This window comes from Cetorhinus maximus, chromosome 15, assembly GCF_964194155.1.
Source record: "Cetorhinus maximus chromosome 15, sCetMax3.hap1.1, whole genome shotgun sequence".
In the NCBI taxonomy this organism is placed as follows: Eukaryota; Metazoa; Chordata; class Chondrichthyes; order Lamniformes; family Cetorhinidae; genus Cetorhinus; species Cetorhinus maximus.
In genome coordinates, this window is record NC_135893.1 from 22,318,864 (window position 1) to 22,335,964 (window position 17,101).

General features: G+C 45.9%; 1 protein-coding gene across 8 annotated transcripts in view; it reads right to left on the reverse strand.

The window, feature by feature from the left end:
• Positions 1 to 11,008, reverse strand: part of nbl1 (NBL1, DAN family BMP antagonist) — a 31,704-nt gene extending 20,696 nt beyond the window's left edge. Inside the window, exons 1-2 of one of the 8 annotated variants that reach the window (XM_078558076.1) lie at positions 10,263 to 10,482; positions 4,501 to 4,700 (exon numbers count right to left, since the gene is read on the reverse strand). Coding sequence is in view for 2 of the 8 variants with exons in the window: in XM_078558072.1 (XP_078414198.1) it covers positions 10,263 to 10,282 (20 nt within the window). In the remaining 6 variants the exon portion in view is untranslated. Of the gene's footprint in view, positions 1 to 4,500; positions 4,701 to 8,662; positions 8,707 to 8,873; positions 8,920 to 10,262; positions 10,483 to 10,711 lie in introns of those variants that run through there. The other 7 variants (XM_078558077.1, XM_078558080.1, XM_078558075.1 and 4 more) reach the window with 7 other exon arrangements.
• Positions 11,009 to 17,101: the final 6,093 nt, after the last annotated feature.

Below are 17,101 nucleotides of genomic sequence, written 5' to 3' on the forward strand. Positions count from 1 at the left end.
AAAGCTTCCATATCTTAAAGGAAATGGACTTTGATTATTTTAAATAAGCAAACTTTCAGTATCTGGTTTAGAAATGTGCCTACTTCAAAACAGACTGACTAAGCCAAATCCATAATAAAAACAGGAAATGCTGGAAAAACTCAGCAGCTCTGGCAGCATCTGTGGAGAGAGAAACAGAGTTAACGTCCAATATGACTTTTCTTCAAGGCCGCCTTCTTCTCTCCAAACGTTAACTCTGTTTCTCTCTCCACAGATGCTGCCAGACATGTGGAGTTTTTCCAGCATTTTCTGTTTTTATTTCAGATTTCCAGCATCCGCAGTATTTGCTCGAATCTTAAGCCAAAATTCATGATGATTATCGGCCAATAATTATTCATGTCCTGGACTTGCATTGATTGAGGTTAAAAGCAGTCAAACTTTCCACTTATATTAGGGTTGTAGCAAAAGCAGCATTTCCAGACACCAGTGTATCCACTCAGATAAGTTCCTATATTTGGGATGATTGCGGTATAACTAACTCCATGGAGCCACGGTATAGATTGCATCTGCAATGCCTCCATTGGACCTGTACTCATGTTACAGATTTCGAAGCGGGTGCAGCATTTCTCGCTCCAGAGTTACTTGCTATTTTCAGCCGGATTAATGTGAGCGGCTCCTGTCTCGTGCCTGAGGCACTGCGCTGCTCAAACTGAAAATTACTTCCTTACCGCCTGAGAGTTAGACTTGCTGCCTGACCCCAGAACGCTGGTTAAATAAATGTTTTGCAAACAGGTATCAGACTGACACTGAACATCAGCTCAAAGCACAGGCCTGGGTTACAGCAGTTGAATAATATGAGACTGTGTAATCAGAACCAGTCTGAGAGATCCTGATCTGATTCATTTGCTATAGTTCATATTATTATTGTTGTTCCCTGGTTATTATAATTTCATTTCCTAGTCTGCATATTTTACCATAAAGACTGAAATTTCTATCTGTTCAAAAATCAAATTAAAGCAAAATTTCTCCTTACAAATCGTGTATAGCTTCATTTTTGTTTCTGCATTGAAGTTTAAATACAAGTATTGTTTTCATCCAAGCTACTTGGCTCATTCCCGTGCATTGGGGAGCCTGCTGGGACAAGCTCCAATTTGAATGCTGTCAAGTTTGATTCCAGCACAGCGTGTGACCTGGTGCCGTTTCAATAAACTGCATTTGTTTCATCCCACACTGCATCGCAATATGTTAAAGGAGGATCATCCGAACTTGAGGCGCTGTCTCCTCAGCAGGCGTCCACATTTGCCGTCTAAGAGTTCAGTGCAGCAATGCCCTCCTTCCTACACACCCTGGTCGGTTATATCATCTCCCACAGGTGAGCTGGACAAACTTGTCATCTCAGTGAGATGGATCATCTGATTGCGCCAGTGTTTTTTTTGGCGCCAAGAGGTCAGGTCAGTCCGGAATGGATCGGGCAACCACGGAGCTACATCATGAGTCACCCACTGGGGACGTGACTCATAACATCGAACGAGTTTGGAGTTGTGCAGCAGCCAAAGTCTTGGATAGTTTGGAAGTGCAGCTACACAACAGCAGCTCAACCCTTGATTTCAAGCCCAGTTTCAGAAAAACCAGGAGGCTTTTCTTCCTCTCTCTGTGCACAACATGGATGATCTGCCTTACACAACTTTGAGTTTCCTTATTTGGGTCCTGCAATCCCTTACCTTACAACCCAAGATCCAAGGCAGCATTGGCATGAGGTGCTGCTCATGACCCCGATGGCCAACAATATCAGAAAGGGAGTTGAAAGGCTCCCTTGAAGGCAGCAGCAGCACCACCAACAACTTGTGCTCATGAAGTGCCTTCCATGTAGAACAAAAAGTACCAAGTTCCTGGTCAAACCGAGGGTACCGAGCTAAAGGGGATATCAGGAGGCATGACCAAACCTTACTCAAAGATACGGGTTTGAAAGGAGAATCTTAAAATAATTTGTATTTCTATAGCACCTTTAACATCCACAGGAGACATACTAAATTTGACACCATTATTGGGGTGAAGAGGGTGATGGGGTGATGTCCACAGGAAGTTTGCTTTTTTTAATTTGTTCATGGGATTAGGCGTCACCACAAGGCCTGCATTTTTTGCCCATCCCTAGTTGCCATTGAGAAGGTGGTGGTGAGCCACTTTCTTGAACCACTGCAGTCCATTTGTTGTAGGTACACCCACGGTGCTGTTAAGAAGGGAGTGCCAGCATTTTGACCTAGCGACAGTGAAGGAACAACGATATATTTCCAAGTCAGGATAGTGTGTGGCTTGGGGGGGATCTTGCAGGTGATGGTGTTTCCATGCATCTGCTGCCCTTGTCCTTCTAGGTGATAAAGGTCACGGGTTTGGAAGATGCTGTTGGAGGAGCCTTGGTGAGTTTCAGCATTGCATCATGTAGATGGCACACTGCTGCCACTGTGCATAGCAGAGTAAACAGTAGTTTCCAAATCCGTCAACCCACCCAACACAAGCCCACCGTGCACATCATAAACTTACATTTATACAGCACCTTCCATAGAGAGTATTTCAAGGTGCATAAACGGAAGTGAGCAGGACTAAAAGAGAGAGATTGTTAAAAGTTTTGTTGAAATGACCAGCTTTGAGAAGAAGATCTTTAAACATGGAAGAAGAAGCAGGGGAACAGACAGGTTCAGGGAGACTCCCAAAGGTGTCAGCGACAAATAGCCCATTGCTGCCATGTCGGAATCATCTCAGTTGGAAAACAAAGCACCAATCACAATGACTGGCCATGCGGTTTCTCCACCCCCCCCCCCCCCCCCACCCCCTTACTTTTGAATATATTTATTTTGCCTGTGTTTGCTGCCAATGCCGTACATGCACAGCCACCATCTTTATAGGGGGCAATGTGCATCAGGGCGCATACATGGTCATCACTGGCTCCGGAATTGCAAGTACTACAGCCCTGGCAGTATCGAGCTAATGCTTTTTACTGTGCTTCATTTTTCACGGGGCTGCAAACAGAATTGTGGCTGTCACCGGGTGGATCAGCAGGGTCCCCTCCCTCACCACCCCGATCCCTGAGACTGCAGGGAGGGCGCAGACTGCCTGCCCGCCCGCTCGGCTGACCGCGGGGCTCAGGAAGCGCGGAATTGCTTGAAATTTCAGACCGGCCAGGCCTGCCCAGTGGTAAAAGCAAAATGCTGCCGATGCTGGAAATCTGAAACAAAAACAGGAAATGCCGGAAAAGCCCAGCAGGTCTGGCAGCATCTGTGGAGAGAGAAAAACAGGGTCCTTCTGAAGAAGGGTCATATGGACTGGAAACATTCACTGCTTCTCCCTCCGCAGACGCTGCCAGACGTGCTGAGCTTTTCCAGCATTTTCTGTTTCTGTTCCAGATGTGCCCTGTGCTGGTCGCGGGAAGTTGGAGCGCAATTTACTGAGTTCCGAGGGCTTGGTTGGCGTTAGCCTTTCCCCCCTGGTTATGTAACGTTTTGTGGTGTAAATCAAGATTGATATAAATCAAAATGATGTTTGTGGCGTAAACCAAGATTGGCATCGCGAAGCTTCACTTCATCCACCACCCGCCGCCCCGGCCCAGCCCACCAAAGCGCGCACACACACTCACACATCTACGTCATCAGATTCCGCACATGCGCGGACTGGTAAGGGCGGCCATCTTGTGATGGCTGTGAAACGGTGATTTCTGCGCACATTTCCGTTCAGATACCGTTTCCCAGTTGATTGGGCGGGAGGGGAGGCGGGAGGAATGGGGGCGGGGAGGCGGGAGGAATAGGGGCGGGGAGGCGGGAGGAATGGAGGCGGGGAGGCGGGAGGAATAGGGGCGGGGAGGCGGGAGGAATGGGGGCGGGGAGGCGGGAGGAATAGGGGCGGGGAGGCGGGAGGAATGGGGGCGGGGAGGCGGGAGGAATAGGGAAGGTGCCGCCATGTTTCTCCTCACTGGCCTCGGCGAACAAGCAAGAGAGTAAACGCAGATGACCTCAACTCTCAGTAATCCCTCCATGTGGGAGGGCCAGAGACACAAAGGGTCGTCTTTAGGTACAACTGTGAATACTGTTCATTTTGAAGAACTAAATTCAGCCTGACTTGGATTGTTGTTGGAACAACTCCTGTCAGTCATATTGTAACAAACTCCACTCAAAGCTGTGCTTCTGCACCTCCTCGTCCTGTAAAGATAAAAGCATCTGATGGCATCAAAATGCAGATGGATGCCTGCCACTGTGCTGTGGGATGGTGGAACGAGGTTTGGAGCATTACAGCAGTGCATCTTTGACACAGTCACCATATTTTTATTTCTGTAGGTTTTGCATTGCTTTTGTTGTATAGCTTTGTCTCTATTTTATCTGCATCTGTTACTTCACATTTATATATCCTACATTGAATTCACCAGAATTGCTGTCCCTTATTCAGTGTAGGTAGTAAACACACCCATGGTATCAACACTTCACCCGCTCAGGGCCTTCAAGTTTGCAATGTCCTACAATTCATTTCAAATCCTACCTTTCGTAAATATGGCACCGCCTGATCACAGTTTCCTGGTTGATCTTCTCGCCTCTCCTACTCTTTTCAAATCCCTGCACTCTACCTTCACCTTAGGTGTCTCAATGAGGTTGTCTGTAGTGGGTTGCCAACCCTCCAGGATTGGCCTGGAGTCCCCGCGAATTGAAGATCAATCTCCAAGACACTACCCTGTGCAAGCCCTGGAGAAAAATCATTGGGACATTGAAAAAGATTGTTTTTTTTAAATGTTCTTTGAACATTTCTCTTTACCAGATATAATAATATTTAAAATGGGGGGGAGGGGAGGCTGTTTGGCAGAGAGTCAAGCATCATCCAATTGGGTATTGAGTGTTTTTTGCTTCCAATTGGCGTAGGAAGGCAGTACGTCAGAAGGATGGATGTGTTGGCCAACTAATGGCTGGAGTGTGGAGGCAAGTCATGTGATGAAACCTCCAAGAATACATTTAATCGCAGTTGGCAACGCTAGTTATCTGACAGTTTATACAGAGCTGCTGCTCCATGCAGCCTTTCCCATACTGTTGTGACGCCCTCGTATAACACAAAACATACACTTCCCACCCCAGCAGGTAATTTCCTGGGAAAGGTACCAAAAACATGGGGAAGAAAACAGCCCGACTAGGGGGGAAACATTCCTCCCAAATCTTCCGAGGGCGATCGAAACCTATTCACTCTTGGCGCTATTCAACGCTGGTGTGTGGATCTCCCACTTTCCTCAGCAAAGGCAGCTTTGTGGGCTCTCTGAATAAGCAGAGCCACGAAAGGAGGTTCTGCGGGAGAGAAAACATGAGAAGGCAGAGGGAAAGTCACCGAATGACTTCATCAGCCTGAATCCTTACCAGAAGAATTGCAATTCATAAGAAATAAAAATTGTGGATCTAAAACCATTGCCAAAAAGGTTTAGAGGGGAGATGGAGAATTGTTTTGGGAGAGGGGGCTGTCCGAATGAGAAATGTTTCACCTGATAAAAGGCGGTGGGAGTTGTTTTAAAATGGAGCTGGGCAGGAACTTGAGAATGAGGAATTTACAAGGTCACCGACAAAAATGCGGGGAGGTGGGACTTAAGCACAACTGGTCTTTCAGAGGGCTAGCAGTGGCGCGACGGGTCGAATGGCCTCTTTGTGCGCTGTGAAGTTCCCCTGATTCTCCTGTCCAGGCGGCAGCACTGGTTCGGGAAGGCAGTTCCCCAACTCGAGATGTGTTGACTCATCTATCTTCCCGCCATTGGAAAGACTCCACGAAGATCATCCCTTCCCCACCCCCGCGGCAACAGTAATTGTCCAACGTTGCGCCCGAGTGTCTCATCGCTTCCCTGAGGAATGAGAATTACAATGAAAAGGGGGGCGAGGGGTACTCTTGTATAGAGGAGCGACACCAGGGCATTAGTTGTGAGGATCTCCTTGCCTATTAAAAGCGAATGGGTATGGGTGATGCCGGAAGACTGTGGCACTATCACATTTGTGATCAGTTTGAAGGTGAGCTCATCCTTTCCACACGCGGCTGTGTTGCACACTCGAGATGGTTTCGTTACTGAAATCTGCACTGAAAACTGCTGAGAATAAATAAGTCCGAAGACGGACAATAAAACCAGAGGCCAGCAGAGGGCCTCAGTCAGGCTTCAAACTTGAAAGAAATGGCCTCAAAAAAAAAACTCCTCCAAATCTCAGGGCCGCTGCAAAGATAAAGCAGCTTTGAGTTTTAACATGCCGCCAGACAAGCGAGACTTAGACTTGAAACAATTCCTACGTTATTGGAAATTTTTTTAAAAACCATTGTGTGCCGCTTAAAAAAAAAAGCAATAGTGCGCGAGGACGGGAATTCTTAGAAAAAGCCCCTAACATAAAAAACAAAAGCGTGAAGCACTTTCGGATTTGGCAAAGTGGCAGGAAAGATCAGAGCTGGCTTTAAAGCGGTGAAGAAAATGGTTCAAATGTGTTGACCCAGCTGAGGTGTTTGAATGTTTATTTATTGGTCTCAGAACAGGCTGGGGAATCGAAGCCAAAATGATGAGACGCTCACACGTATGGGTGGGCCAGGATTATTGGAGATATGGGGCTGGATGGTAATTTTTAACATTAAAAAACCAGGTCAAAAGCAGCCCGGCACCATTGGTACAATGCGCTTCTTCCTGTTGGCCGCCTGTCTTTTTAAAACTGAATGTCGACTCCATGTAACAAGAGAGCTTTGGAGATTCCTGTCAGATGTGAATGGACTGTTTTTAACCCAGAGGGTAAATAAATCCCGCTCAATTTTTAAGGGTTCACCACTAACAAAAAAACCTTTAGTTTTTACACCCGATTATTAAAATAACAAAACCTGGATTGCTGAAACAGGCAATCTGGCCACATCCATCCAGACCACTCAACCCGGGCAGGGGCAGGTGTCCAGAGGGCCGCACCAACACCCCAGGGGTATGAGGTGAGTGAAAAAGGGGGGGGGGGGGGGGGGGTGGTGAAGAGGTGTAAACCAGACATTGAAAGGAACTGCGGCTTCTCACACACACTCACACTCAGAAGCTCACTGGGGCTAGGGAGGGACAGACAGCGTTCGGGGCAACTGGGGGCGAACTGACCACACGCTCCCCAGCCCAGGAGGAGGAGGGGGGGTGGGGGTTGGGGTTGGGGGTGCCGGAGCTCAGTCACGGGGGAAGGTTAAAAAAGAATCGGTGTGTAAACAGAGCCCGTAAGAGACTAAATGAACGGTTACAAAGAACTTTGTGGCCCTGTACAACCCGGGCTCTTTCACAGTCACGTTTAAACCGCTTCCAACAGACAGTTTCACAAATCCCCAAGGTTGTCCTCAGAAGGGACCGAGGTAAAAATCGAGCCCGAATTAGACACTGCGTTTGCGCCAACCACATCAGACACTTTCCCGGGACTGGGATAACCCCTTCGGGGCAGCAGTTCATCCGTCGGGACAGGAGGATTGTTCTTTTTAATGAAAATCCCCTGCAGCGAAACGTACTTTTAACAAACCCGAAATGTACAGACATAAAAGTCAGCTTTGAACCGCGCTCTGTAAACGCAGCACAGGTTTAACCCTGGAGACAGGTCGTAGCTGCTTAAATCCTCCCTTCAAGTTTTACATAATTTGAGATTTCAAACACGAAAGAGGAATTCTAACTACAAAAAAAATGTCCCGGTGATAGAAAGGAAAATGTTCGTAAAGAGAGAGAGAGAGAGAGAAAGCACAATTCGAATTAAATTAAATCTAAATAAACGATTGTGGAAGGAAATGGTGGGCGAGGGGAGGTTTGAAGGAGAATTAAGATCTTGACTTAAGAGGCAAACCTGATGCCTGGAGTTTTACACTTTCACATCAGAAAGTGAGGTTGCTCGCGAGAAACTGAACCACACGGCAAGACGCAGAAATATAATTGCACCATTCTGTAACACAGCAGAAAGTGTCAAAAACAACAGCATCCAGGAGCTTTCAAATCTGTTTGAAACTGCAGCGGGTCAGAAAAGGGCGCTTTTCTGCCCCTTGCGAAATCCACATTGAACTTATTAGAGGTGAAAATGTATTCCCCGAATTGAAACCTCGGTTTTATTGAAATATTCGGGGATTCTTTGATCAGTTTAATCTCGGGTCTGGAACAGTTTAGTTCTGAGGACAGAGTCCGAGTGAAGTCCCGGGTTTCTGCCGCCGGAAGCCCTCTGGGGGTGGGGGAGTGGGGACCCTGCTTACTGTCTGCTCTGAATTTCTCTCCTTTTAAAGCCCAGGTTCCTCCTGCACCCCCAATAGTTTCCCTCTCCGAAACTCTCCCCCCCTCAAAACTCGCCTCTCCCGGGGCTGTTAGCGGCTCTAAAGCCGTTCCAGAGTCGGGGTGGTAGGGGGAATCGACCCATGGGACGGTCGCCCATCCAACAGCCCGGGGGGGTCCGGAGCTCGGGAGAGCCTCAGCCCCCTCCCCTCCCAGCCCCTAGCGCCCACCCCGCTCAGATCCCGATACCGACTGGGTGCTCCAGCTTCAACCGGGTCCCCACAGGTCTGGGTCCCGCCAGCTCCCGCTACAACAAAGCCCTGAATGCCCCCCCTCCCAGCCCCGACCCCCACCCCACATACCCCCTTAGCCGCTGCTCCAAGTCCCCGTACCCTCCGGCCCTCCCGTTAAGAAACAGCCGCGATCCAAGCGGAGACTCACCGGCCGCTCGCCTGCCGCTTCTCACCGTCTCCAGTGACTGGGATTCGGGGGTGGGTGCTGGTTGGGGGTGGAGAGGAGGTGGTGGGGGTGGGGGGGGGGGGGGTTGCTTGGAGCCCCAGCAGGAAAGCCAGTCCTTTGAGGGGTGTGAGAGCCGCTCTCTGAACCAGATTTTTCCTTTCAATCAATTACATTTTCTCGACAGTTAATTTACCTTCTCATCAGCAAAACTTTGTCCAGTGTTGGGGTGTCTCTGATTAAATAGGTGAAAAACTCCTTTATAGATATATATATATATATATGGACAGTTTCTACAGAAGGGGGAGGAGGGTTGGTTTGGGCACATCAGAAACACGCTGCTCTCTATCTTAGGCTCAAACGACAAAATCGGCAAAGTTTTGAATAAAACTCTCTGAGGTGTGAGGCCAGAGCCGCGCTGGTTACACAAGTTGGTTTCAGTCAAGGGACATTTACTCGTTCCCTGAATGTACCTGAGCCGGGGAAAGGGTCCGGTAGTTGGTGGGACACCTGCATTTAACCTTCCTCCCTGCTCCGAATTCAAACAGATATTCGGCTCTTCGGGGCATTAATCCGTCCACTTGTCAAATAGGCTTTAGGTGGCGTCTCATCCAGCGTTTACCAAAGGATGGCACCTTTTATTAAGCGATCAGTGCCAACCAGGGTGGCACCCCCCGCCCTCCCTGAATCAACGGAGCCCAGTTTAAAAACAGAATGGGCACCGCTGCTTCAGGGCGTTGGAGAGGCCACGGGATGCAATAAGATGCAAAAGAGGTGGAGGCCGCCATTTCCGAGCAGGGGAGTTCCCGATCTCAGTCGCGCCGTCAACAACAGCGGGTGGAGATTCAGCGGGAAAGAAATGTCAGGAAGTCACAGGTGTGGAGCTCCTACAGCCTGGGTGACCAAGTATCTCTGATAGACTCCTCACCTAGGCATTTCTCAGCTGGTCTGGGATAAAGGGAATGGAGGAGGGGAGGGGTGGTACTGTGAGAGGACTAATAACAATTTAACCGATACATAACAACCCCTAAATTCACACCTTAGGAGTTTTTTTAACAAAAATATGTGAACGATTATGTTCAAAGTAGGACATGTTGGTGGTGGAGAATGGCATAATGTCCATTTCTGATAACATTGTTAGCATCAGGCACTCCTAGATCAGGCCCAGAGTAAAGCCCCCTCTGCACTGGCCGATCAATTTGACTCGGAAAAATGCCCCCTAATGCACCAGCGTGACAACGTCTAGTTCCTACACTAGTCATCATGCGAGATAGCCCCTTAACACTGAACTGTCTTCAGTCTTGTGTTGTAGGTCCACATCTACTAGGATTGGGTTGAGATGAGATCCGGACGGCGGCGAACAGAGCGGGTTTTCGACAAGTCAGGGCTGGATTTGAAGCCAAATGCCCGAAATTAAAAATTCACCGGGAGGCGGGATAACATTATCCCCAAATTATCTATACTAACTGGAGTCTGATGGAACCCCATAAACCGAGGTTTCGAAATAAAAACTCTCAAGACATTTCTAGGTAAATTATTTCCCTGCTGTCGTATCAATCCGTCATTTTCAGATACCTTCCCGTACCGATGATTCTTGAAGCCCATCGATCTTTTGCGGCAAGAAATGGCTCCTTTCACCGTCCGTGTGGAGTAAGATTAAAAAGGATCAGATCATTTTGGCCCTTTCTCCTTCGGTCCTCTGCCCTGGCTCCTTTGTAACTTCTCCAACACAACCCTCCAGATGTAAACGCCAAGTGTGTGACATGTGAAGCAGAAGAGGATTAAGAATTCTTGGAAGTTGGTGGTTCTGCAATTCGCTAAAGGAGAGGGGGAGGGGGGAGGGGAGCCATTCCTGGATGAATCCTATTGGAAAATGTGCATACTGTGGGAGTTGTGGTGCTCTCCCCTGGCCGGTGTATGAAGGACAGTTAAGCCGGCAACAGGAGCTGCTGACACTCGCCCGCGAGTCTCCGCTCAGAGACAGCGGCCGAGCAAAGAAAGGAAGCGGGGCAAACTGGGAACACGACTTTTTACCTGTGTTTTCGAAACAAAGTCCTTGATTGTCCTTTCCTCGGGGAGTTTGACGGTGCCGAACGATTTCTCCTTGAAAACGCATTAAGGTGTTTCCAGCTTGTTTGAATCGAGCCCTTTCCTGGTGCTGAGGGATGCCGTAGAGACTGTGTAATCCAGAGTGGCTTTCAGCAGATATAACAAGGAAATCAGCAGTCTAACCGCGCCGTGTTAAACTGGAACACGCTTTTATATTCTGCTGCACTCCATCTGGCCTTGGTTGCTTGAAACTTACTTGCAGTGGGTGGTGCTCAGGGTTACTTTGTGACAGATATAACAAGTCTGAGAGGTATTACCAATCCCTGATGTGATAGCAGCAACCCCCCACCACCCCCCCAACCCCTCTCCGTACTCCCCTCTCCTCAGGACTGTGTACAATCTGAATGGGTTTGTCAAAGCAGGCCGGATTATTAAAAGTGGAACAGCTGCAAGGAGCGGAAACGCGCCCTGGAGGAAATGCGAGGTCCGGGAGCAGTCCTGATCCTCACCGTTGGAATGTGCACTGGAGCCGGCCGCTTTGATATCAGCTCCCGGCCTAATCCTCACCACCGCCTTAATGCAGCCTCGGTCTACATGTCATCTAGAAAGTTAATGGTTTTAGCATTTCACAACTTGATCTTACAGGAAGAATCGCTGTTTAACGACCGATGTGGTTTGTTATATTGTTCCCCTCCAAAATAAAAGGCCACAGTAACTGCACGGTAACCACATTGTAGCACTGTGAAAAATACCATGCGCAATCCCTCCTTTTGTAAATAAGGTTTTGTTTTTTTAGCAAGAAGCTTGTTAGTGCTGGGGTAATGGATGCATTTTACATTTCAGGAACGCGGCAGTAATCTACAGGGCAGGTAACTGTAAATCAGGAGTTATTGAAACTCCCTTTACACTTCCCCCATCAAGCACTTCGATATTTCGTCCCAATCTGGGACACAAACTGCCGGATTCGATAGATGTTAAGAGTCTATTGTGCTCTTTTGAAGAGAGAGACGTTGTCCAGGACGCTATCTCTCCTCAGTCAAAACAGATGAACTGATCATTTTACAATAACAGCTCCGCGTTCACATAACACCCCGTTAACCTGAGAAAATGTCCTGCGGTGTTTCACCAACAGATGTAAGCAAAAACAAGCTGGGCTGGAAGCGAGAGCTTAGAAGAGGTGACCAAAAAGTTTAGGCGAAGGAATGGGCCTTGAGGGTGTTTTTGCAGGTGGGGAGAGAGGTGTCCAGGTGAAAAGATCTGGAGACGGAGTCAAAGCCCAGGACAAAGGTTGCTGAATGCTTTGCTACGAATGGCTAGGTAAAGGAAGAAGGGATGCAGGATCCGGTATAGGGAGGAAAAGCTTTTCAAGGGGGATTATGGAACTAGAGGAGATGGCAGACAGGGCGGAGCAAAGCTTTGTGGCAAGATTTCTTAACCAGGACAAGAACTTTAAGTGTGATACATTGGGGAACACCAGGGGTTTCCGGTGGGACAGAATGTGTGTGGTAGAGTTGGTGACGGGAGGCCAGTGAGGGGATGATTGGTGTTGTCAAGCCCAGAGATGACAATGGGGTTTTAGCAGTGGAAGGGATGGGTGGTGAAGGTGGGTCGTGGCGTTCAGGTGGACGTAAGCGGTTTTGATGATGGATAACTGAGGCGCCAGGAGCTCAAGCTTGGGTTGAGCCTGGCGCTGAGATTACGAACCGTCCGCTTCAACCTGAGAGAGCAGGGAAGAGAGTGGAGCCGATGGCGGAGGTCGAAGGAAATGACTTTGAACGTCCAAAGTCGAGCTGGAGGAAGCTATGGCTTTTCCAGGATGCTGCCGGACAGAAGGTGCAACGCCATGGAGATAGTCGAGGGATCAAATGATGTGAGGAGGGAACGCAGCTGAATATCATAGGCAGGCATGTGAAAACTGGCCTTATGCAGGCAGCTGAATCTGTCCAGGGACAAAAGAAAAAGGTAAGGGGATAACCCTGGGGGAGTTCTGCTACTGATAACGCAGGAAGAAGCCACAAACAGCAATGAGGTTAAAAATAGCTGCTTTTGCCTACATGTCTCTGCACTCCAAATCATTTAAAACCCCGCCATTTGCGGGGGCTATTTTCTTGGGAAAACTTCGCAAATGTCGAATTCGCAAACGTATCTTATAACGGGAGTCAGTTAGGTAGGTTCCATCCATTCAGAACAATTGATACGTTTATATACAATAAAAACAAAGTTTTAAATAAATATAAAGGTGTCCTGTTTAACAAAATAAGAAATATATATTAGACATATTAGTATGTATTAGGCCTTCTTCACCGTCACCAGTAGTACCAGCAGTAATTCCTTTACTACTTTTTAATGTGCTGGTACAATTCAAGCGCCTTGTTTCTAATAATTGGGCCATTAACAGGGTTTTTTTTTTGATGCTGTTGCTCTACCCACACATTAAGTAACTTCTCCATTTCTTCCAAGTGTGGATCTCTCCTACTTACAAAAGTTAACCTGGCAGGAGGACTACACTAAAATTGGCCCTAACTTTATCTTCAGACTGTCTAATGTACCCACTTGTAGATCCATTAACAGTGTTCTCTGGCCATCGCGGTAGCACCTGTTTTTCAGCCAGCAAGTGTCATCGCTTTTCTAGGATGTTTGCTGCTTGGTTCAGATTCACTCAATATTCAGTAATAGTGACTTAAAGATTGCCCAGATGCTGCACTATAGACAAAAAGGAAATTGTAACAACTGTGAACGCCCACGTGCAAACACTCCAGTAAGCAACATAGCAGACGACGCATGAGCAGTGTGCATCTCCTAGCCCAGCAAATGCGGGATGGACACCTTCCATATGGTATTTTTCAGATTCATTTAGGTGCTTTTTCTATTTTATAACATTTTCTCCAGTTTTTCTTCTAGCCTTTTTCTCTGAAAACTGTAGATAAACGAACATTGGACCCACAATTGGCAAAATAAACAAATTTGCCAATGGCAAAGACCCAAATGGCAGGATTTTACTGTATGTGAAACACTGTGCCATGAGAGATTTGATAAGGTACTGTATAAATGTCAAGGTTTTTTCATGAAATATATTCCAGATCTCACTGCGATATGTCAATTGAAAACAGCCAGCATGCACAGAAAGTACATGTGAACATTGGATGAGGGCAGATTTTGGCTAAACTTTGGTGCTATCCACAGTCAAATAGGCTTCTCAATAAAAGAAAATGGCAAGTTACTGGACCATCTCTCATCAAACTCTAACCCAGCCTTCAGAAGAGGAGAAATTAAGAACATAAGAAATAGGAACAGGAGCAAGCCATTCGGCATCTGGAACCTGGTCCATCATTCAATAAGACAATGGCTGATCCGATTGTGGCTTTACCTTTACTTTCCTGCCTGCCCCCACGTAATTCTCGACTCTCTTGCCCATCAGAAATCTGTCTAACTCAGCCTTGAATCTATTTATGACCCTGTCTCCACCCCTTACTAGGGCAGAGAATTCCAAGCACTTATGACCCTCAGAGAAGAAATTCCTCACCTCTATTAAATGGGAGACCCCTTAATTGTATATGGTAAAGAGGAGTAGGGATACATTCAGAAAACACTTGAGTTTTGTCAGTGTTATTTAGTTGGAAGAAAAAAGCTCACGTCAGTTATTTCTTGAAGCACAATTCACTGTTGATCAATCTTTAGTTTATGCTGTGATGAATCACATAAAGACTTCAGATGCCACCACTGAACATTTTCATTTCTCTTCTGCACACATATCTCTTGCTACATCAACTAAGTGGCTAATATCTGCTGAAAGTTTCCCTCTTCTCATGTAGTGAATATAGTCAGACCCCTATAACCGCCTGTCGCTTAAGGTGTTGGCAGGAGGTAATTTAGTGGTGAAGCTGCTCTGCAAACACCAATAGTAGTTCAGGAGCTGGGAGAAACCGAAATACACAGTTGGATATATATATATGTTGCTTTATTTCAGTACAGACAATGCCACACTCTTAATAGTCATTGTGAATGGGTAATATCGATTTTTTTCCTTAAAAAGTTACTCGATGTCATCAATAAACATGCGGTATAAAAAATGTTGTGTTTGTCATTCATCAGAAATCTCCAACCAACACTGCCTGATTTCTGAACATGAAATAGGCAGAGTTACAAAATAAAATCCAATTTACTGAAGCAATTCTATCGACAGTTTGAAAATTGATTACTTCCAAATAATCCATTATTAAAAACAATTGAAAATCTGAGTATATCACTTTTGAGCAAGGCAATAGGTCTGAGGCAAAAATCAGTACGGAAAGTTTTCACATTTTTATATTCCTAGTCTAGCAAATCCTACTTCCAATCAGTTTATAAACTCTTGACAGTTACATGACCAAGGATTCTCTTCCTTATATTTCAGCACTGTAGCAGGGTACGGTATACCAAACCCTTATTATTGTAACCAGTATAAGAAAGAGGTTATGATTAATAACTATCATTTGAAAGTTTTTAGTTTTTCTGATTTCCTCCTTGTATCAAAAAATATGTTGATGACCTCAAAGAAAACAGGCAGACGAGGGAGGGGCAATTAGCGCTGGTATTGGCAGGTTAGATGCTTCTACTGAAAAGCAAAAAAAAACTCCCATTGATCAGCTGACAGCAAACTTTGCGCATGACTGGAGGGGAAATATACAGGAACGAGATTAGGAAAAGTAGCATTTGCGCATGTCTATATATACGGACTAAAAATATCCTTTGCAACATCATCACATTCCCATTGCCACTCTAATTAGATCGCAGCAAGGTCATATAGGTTTATTTAAAAGAGGTTTGCATATTGTTCACAGCTTCCTATTTTCATGGATCTCAGTGTTAAGGTGAATTATATGATGAAATGTGATAAGCACAAATCACAACCCCAAACGCTGTTACTTTGTGCTATAGACAGACACTAGCAGTTGTTAGAATCCAATATTTAAGGCATTTAAAGATTGGGTTGTATCATATGTAGTCCTTTAACATAGGCACAATTGGAAAGAGTAGTTATGAAAACGTATTTCTTAATTTTGTTTTTAATATGTAAAGATCTTCAATGGCATTTGCTTACAATAGGGTAGACTAGTTAAATGTACAATGTATTAATCTACTGCTGAAACGCAGCTGTGTGTAATTTGGTGTCCCTTTAAGACCATAAGGTCTAATTTGTTATGCCTATTTGGGGGAAACTTCTGGAAATTAATTACTCTTGGGCAGATCCTATGGTAATTTTCAACCCTGTTCATTTCAGGATATGGTGACACAGGCAAAACCACATTTATTGCTCATCCCTAGTTGCCCGTAACTGGTGGGGTTTGAACTACTTGCCTCCACCATGCCAGTCTAGGATCACAACTACTACATTGTCCTATCTCAATTAGAGGGTTTAATGGAGAAATTACTATTTCTTTCTTTTCAACACTTTTTATTTTAAAAGTGTTGTAGAAATGTATATACTTAACCTTTGACGGTCACAACTCAAAATGTTTTACAAAGTTTTTTGTTTTAAAATGTGAGGGTTGAATGGATTTGATTAGTTGTCCAGTAGCTGGATTAAGGTAAGAAATAAAATGAAGTACAGAATCCAAAGATAATGAATTCAGTCATAATTCTAAGCAACCATTGATTTTGGCAGGACAGGTGGAGAGAGCAGTTAATAAAGCATTTTGTATCCTGGGCTTTATTAATAGGGGCATAGAATACAAGAGCAAGGAGGTTATGCTGAATTTATAAAAGACACTCTTTAGACCTCAGCTAGGTGCCACATTATAGGAAGGATGTGAACACATTGGAGAGAGTGCAGAAGTTGTTTACAAGAATGGTTTCACGGGATGAACAACTTCAGCTATGAAGATAGATTGGAGAGAAGGTCAAGGGGAGATTTGATAGAGATGTTCAAAATGATGAGGGGGCTGGACAGAGTAGATAGGGAGAAGCTGTTCCCACTTGTAAAAGGATCAAGAACAAGATGGCACAGATTTCAAGTGATTTGCAAAAGAAGCAAATGTGACGTGAGAAAAAAAACTTTTTCACACAGCGAGTGGTTCAAGTCTGGAATGCACTGCCTGGAAGTGTGGAGGAGGCAGGTTCAATCGAGGCATTCAAGAGTGCATAGGATGATTATTTGAACAGAAACGATATGTAGGGGTGTGGGGAAAAGGCAGGGTTAATGGCACGAGGTCATAATGTTCATTTGGAGAGCTGGTGCGGACACAATAGGCCGAATGGCCTCCTTCTGTGCCATTAAAATTCTGTGATTCTGATTCTGTTGCTGAATTTTCTCCTCTCCTAACTCTCCATGGGTACAGTTCCATTGATGACAAAAGCCATCTGCTTATTCACTAGTGGCCATTATTGAGCTGAGAT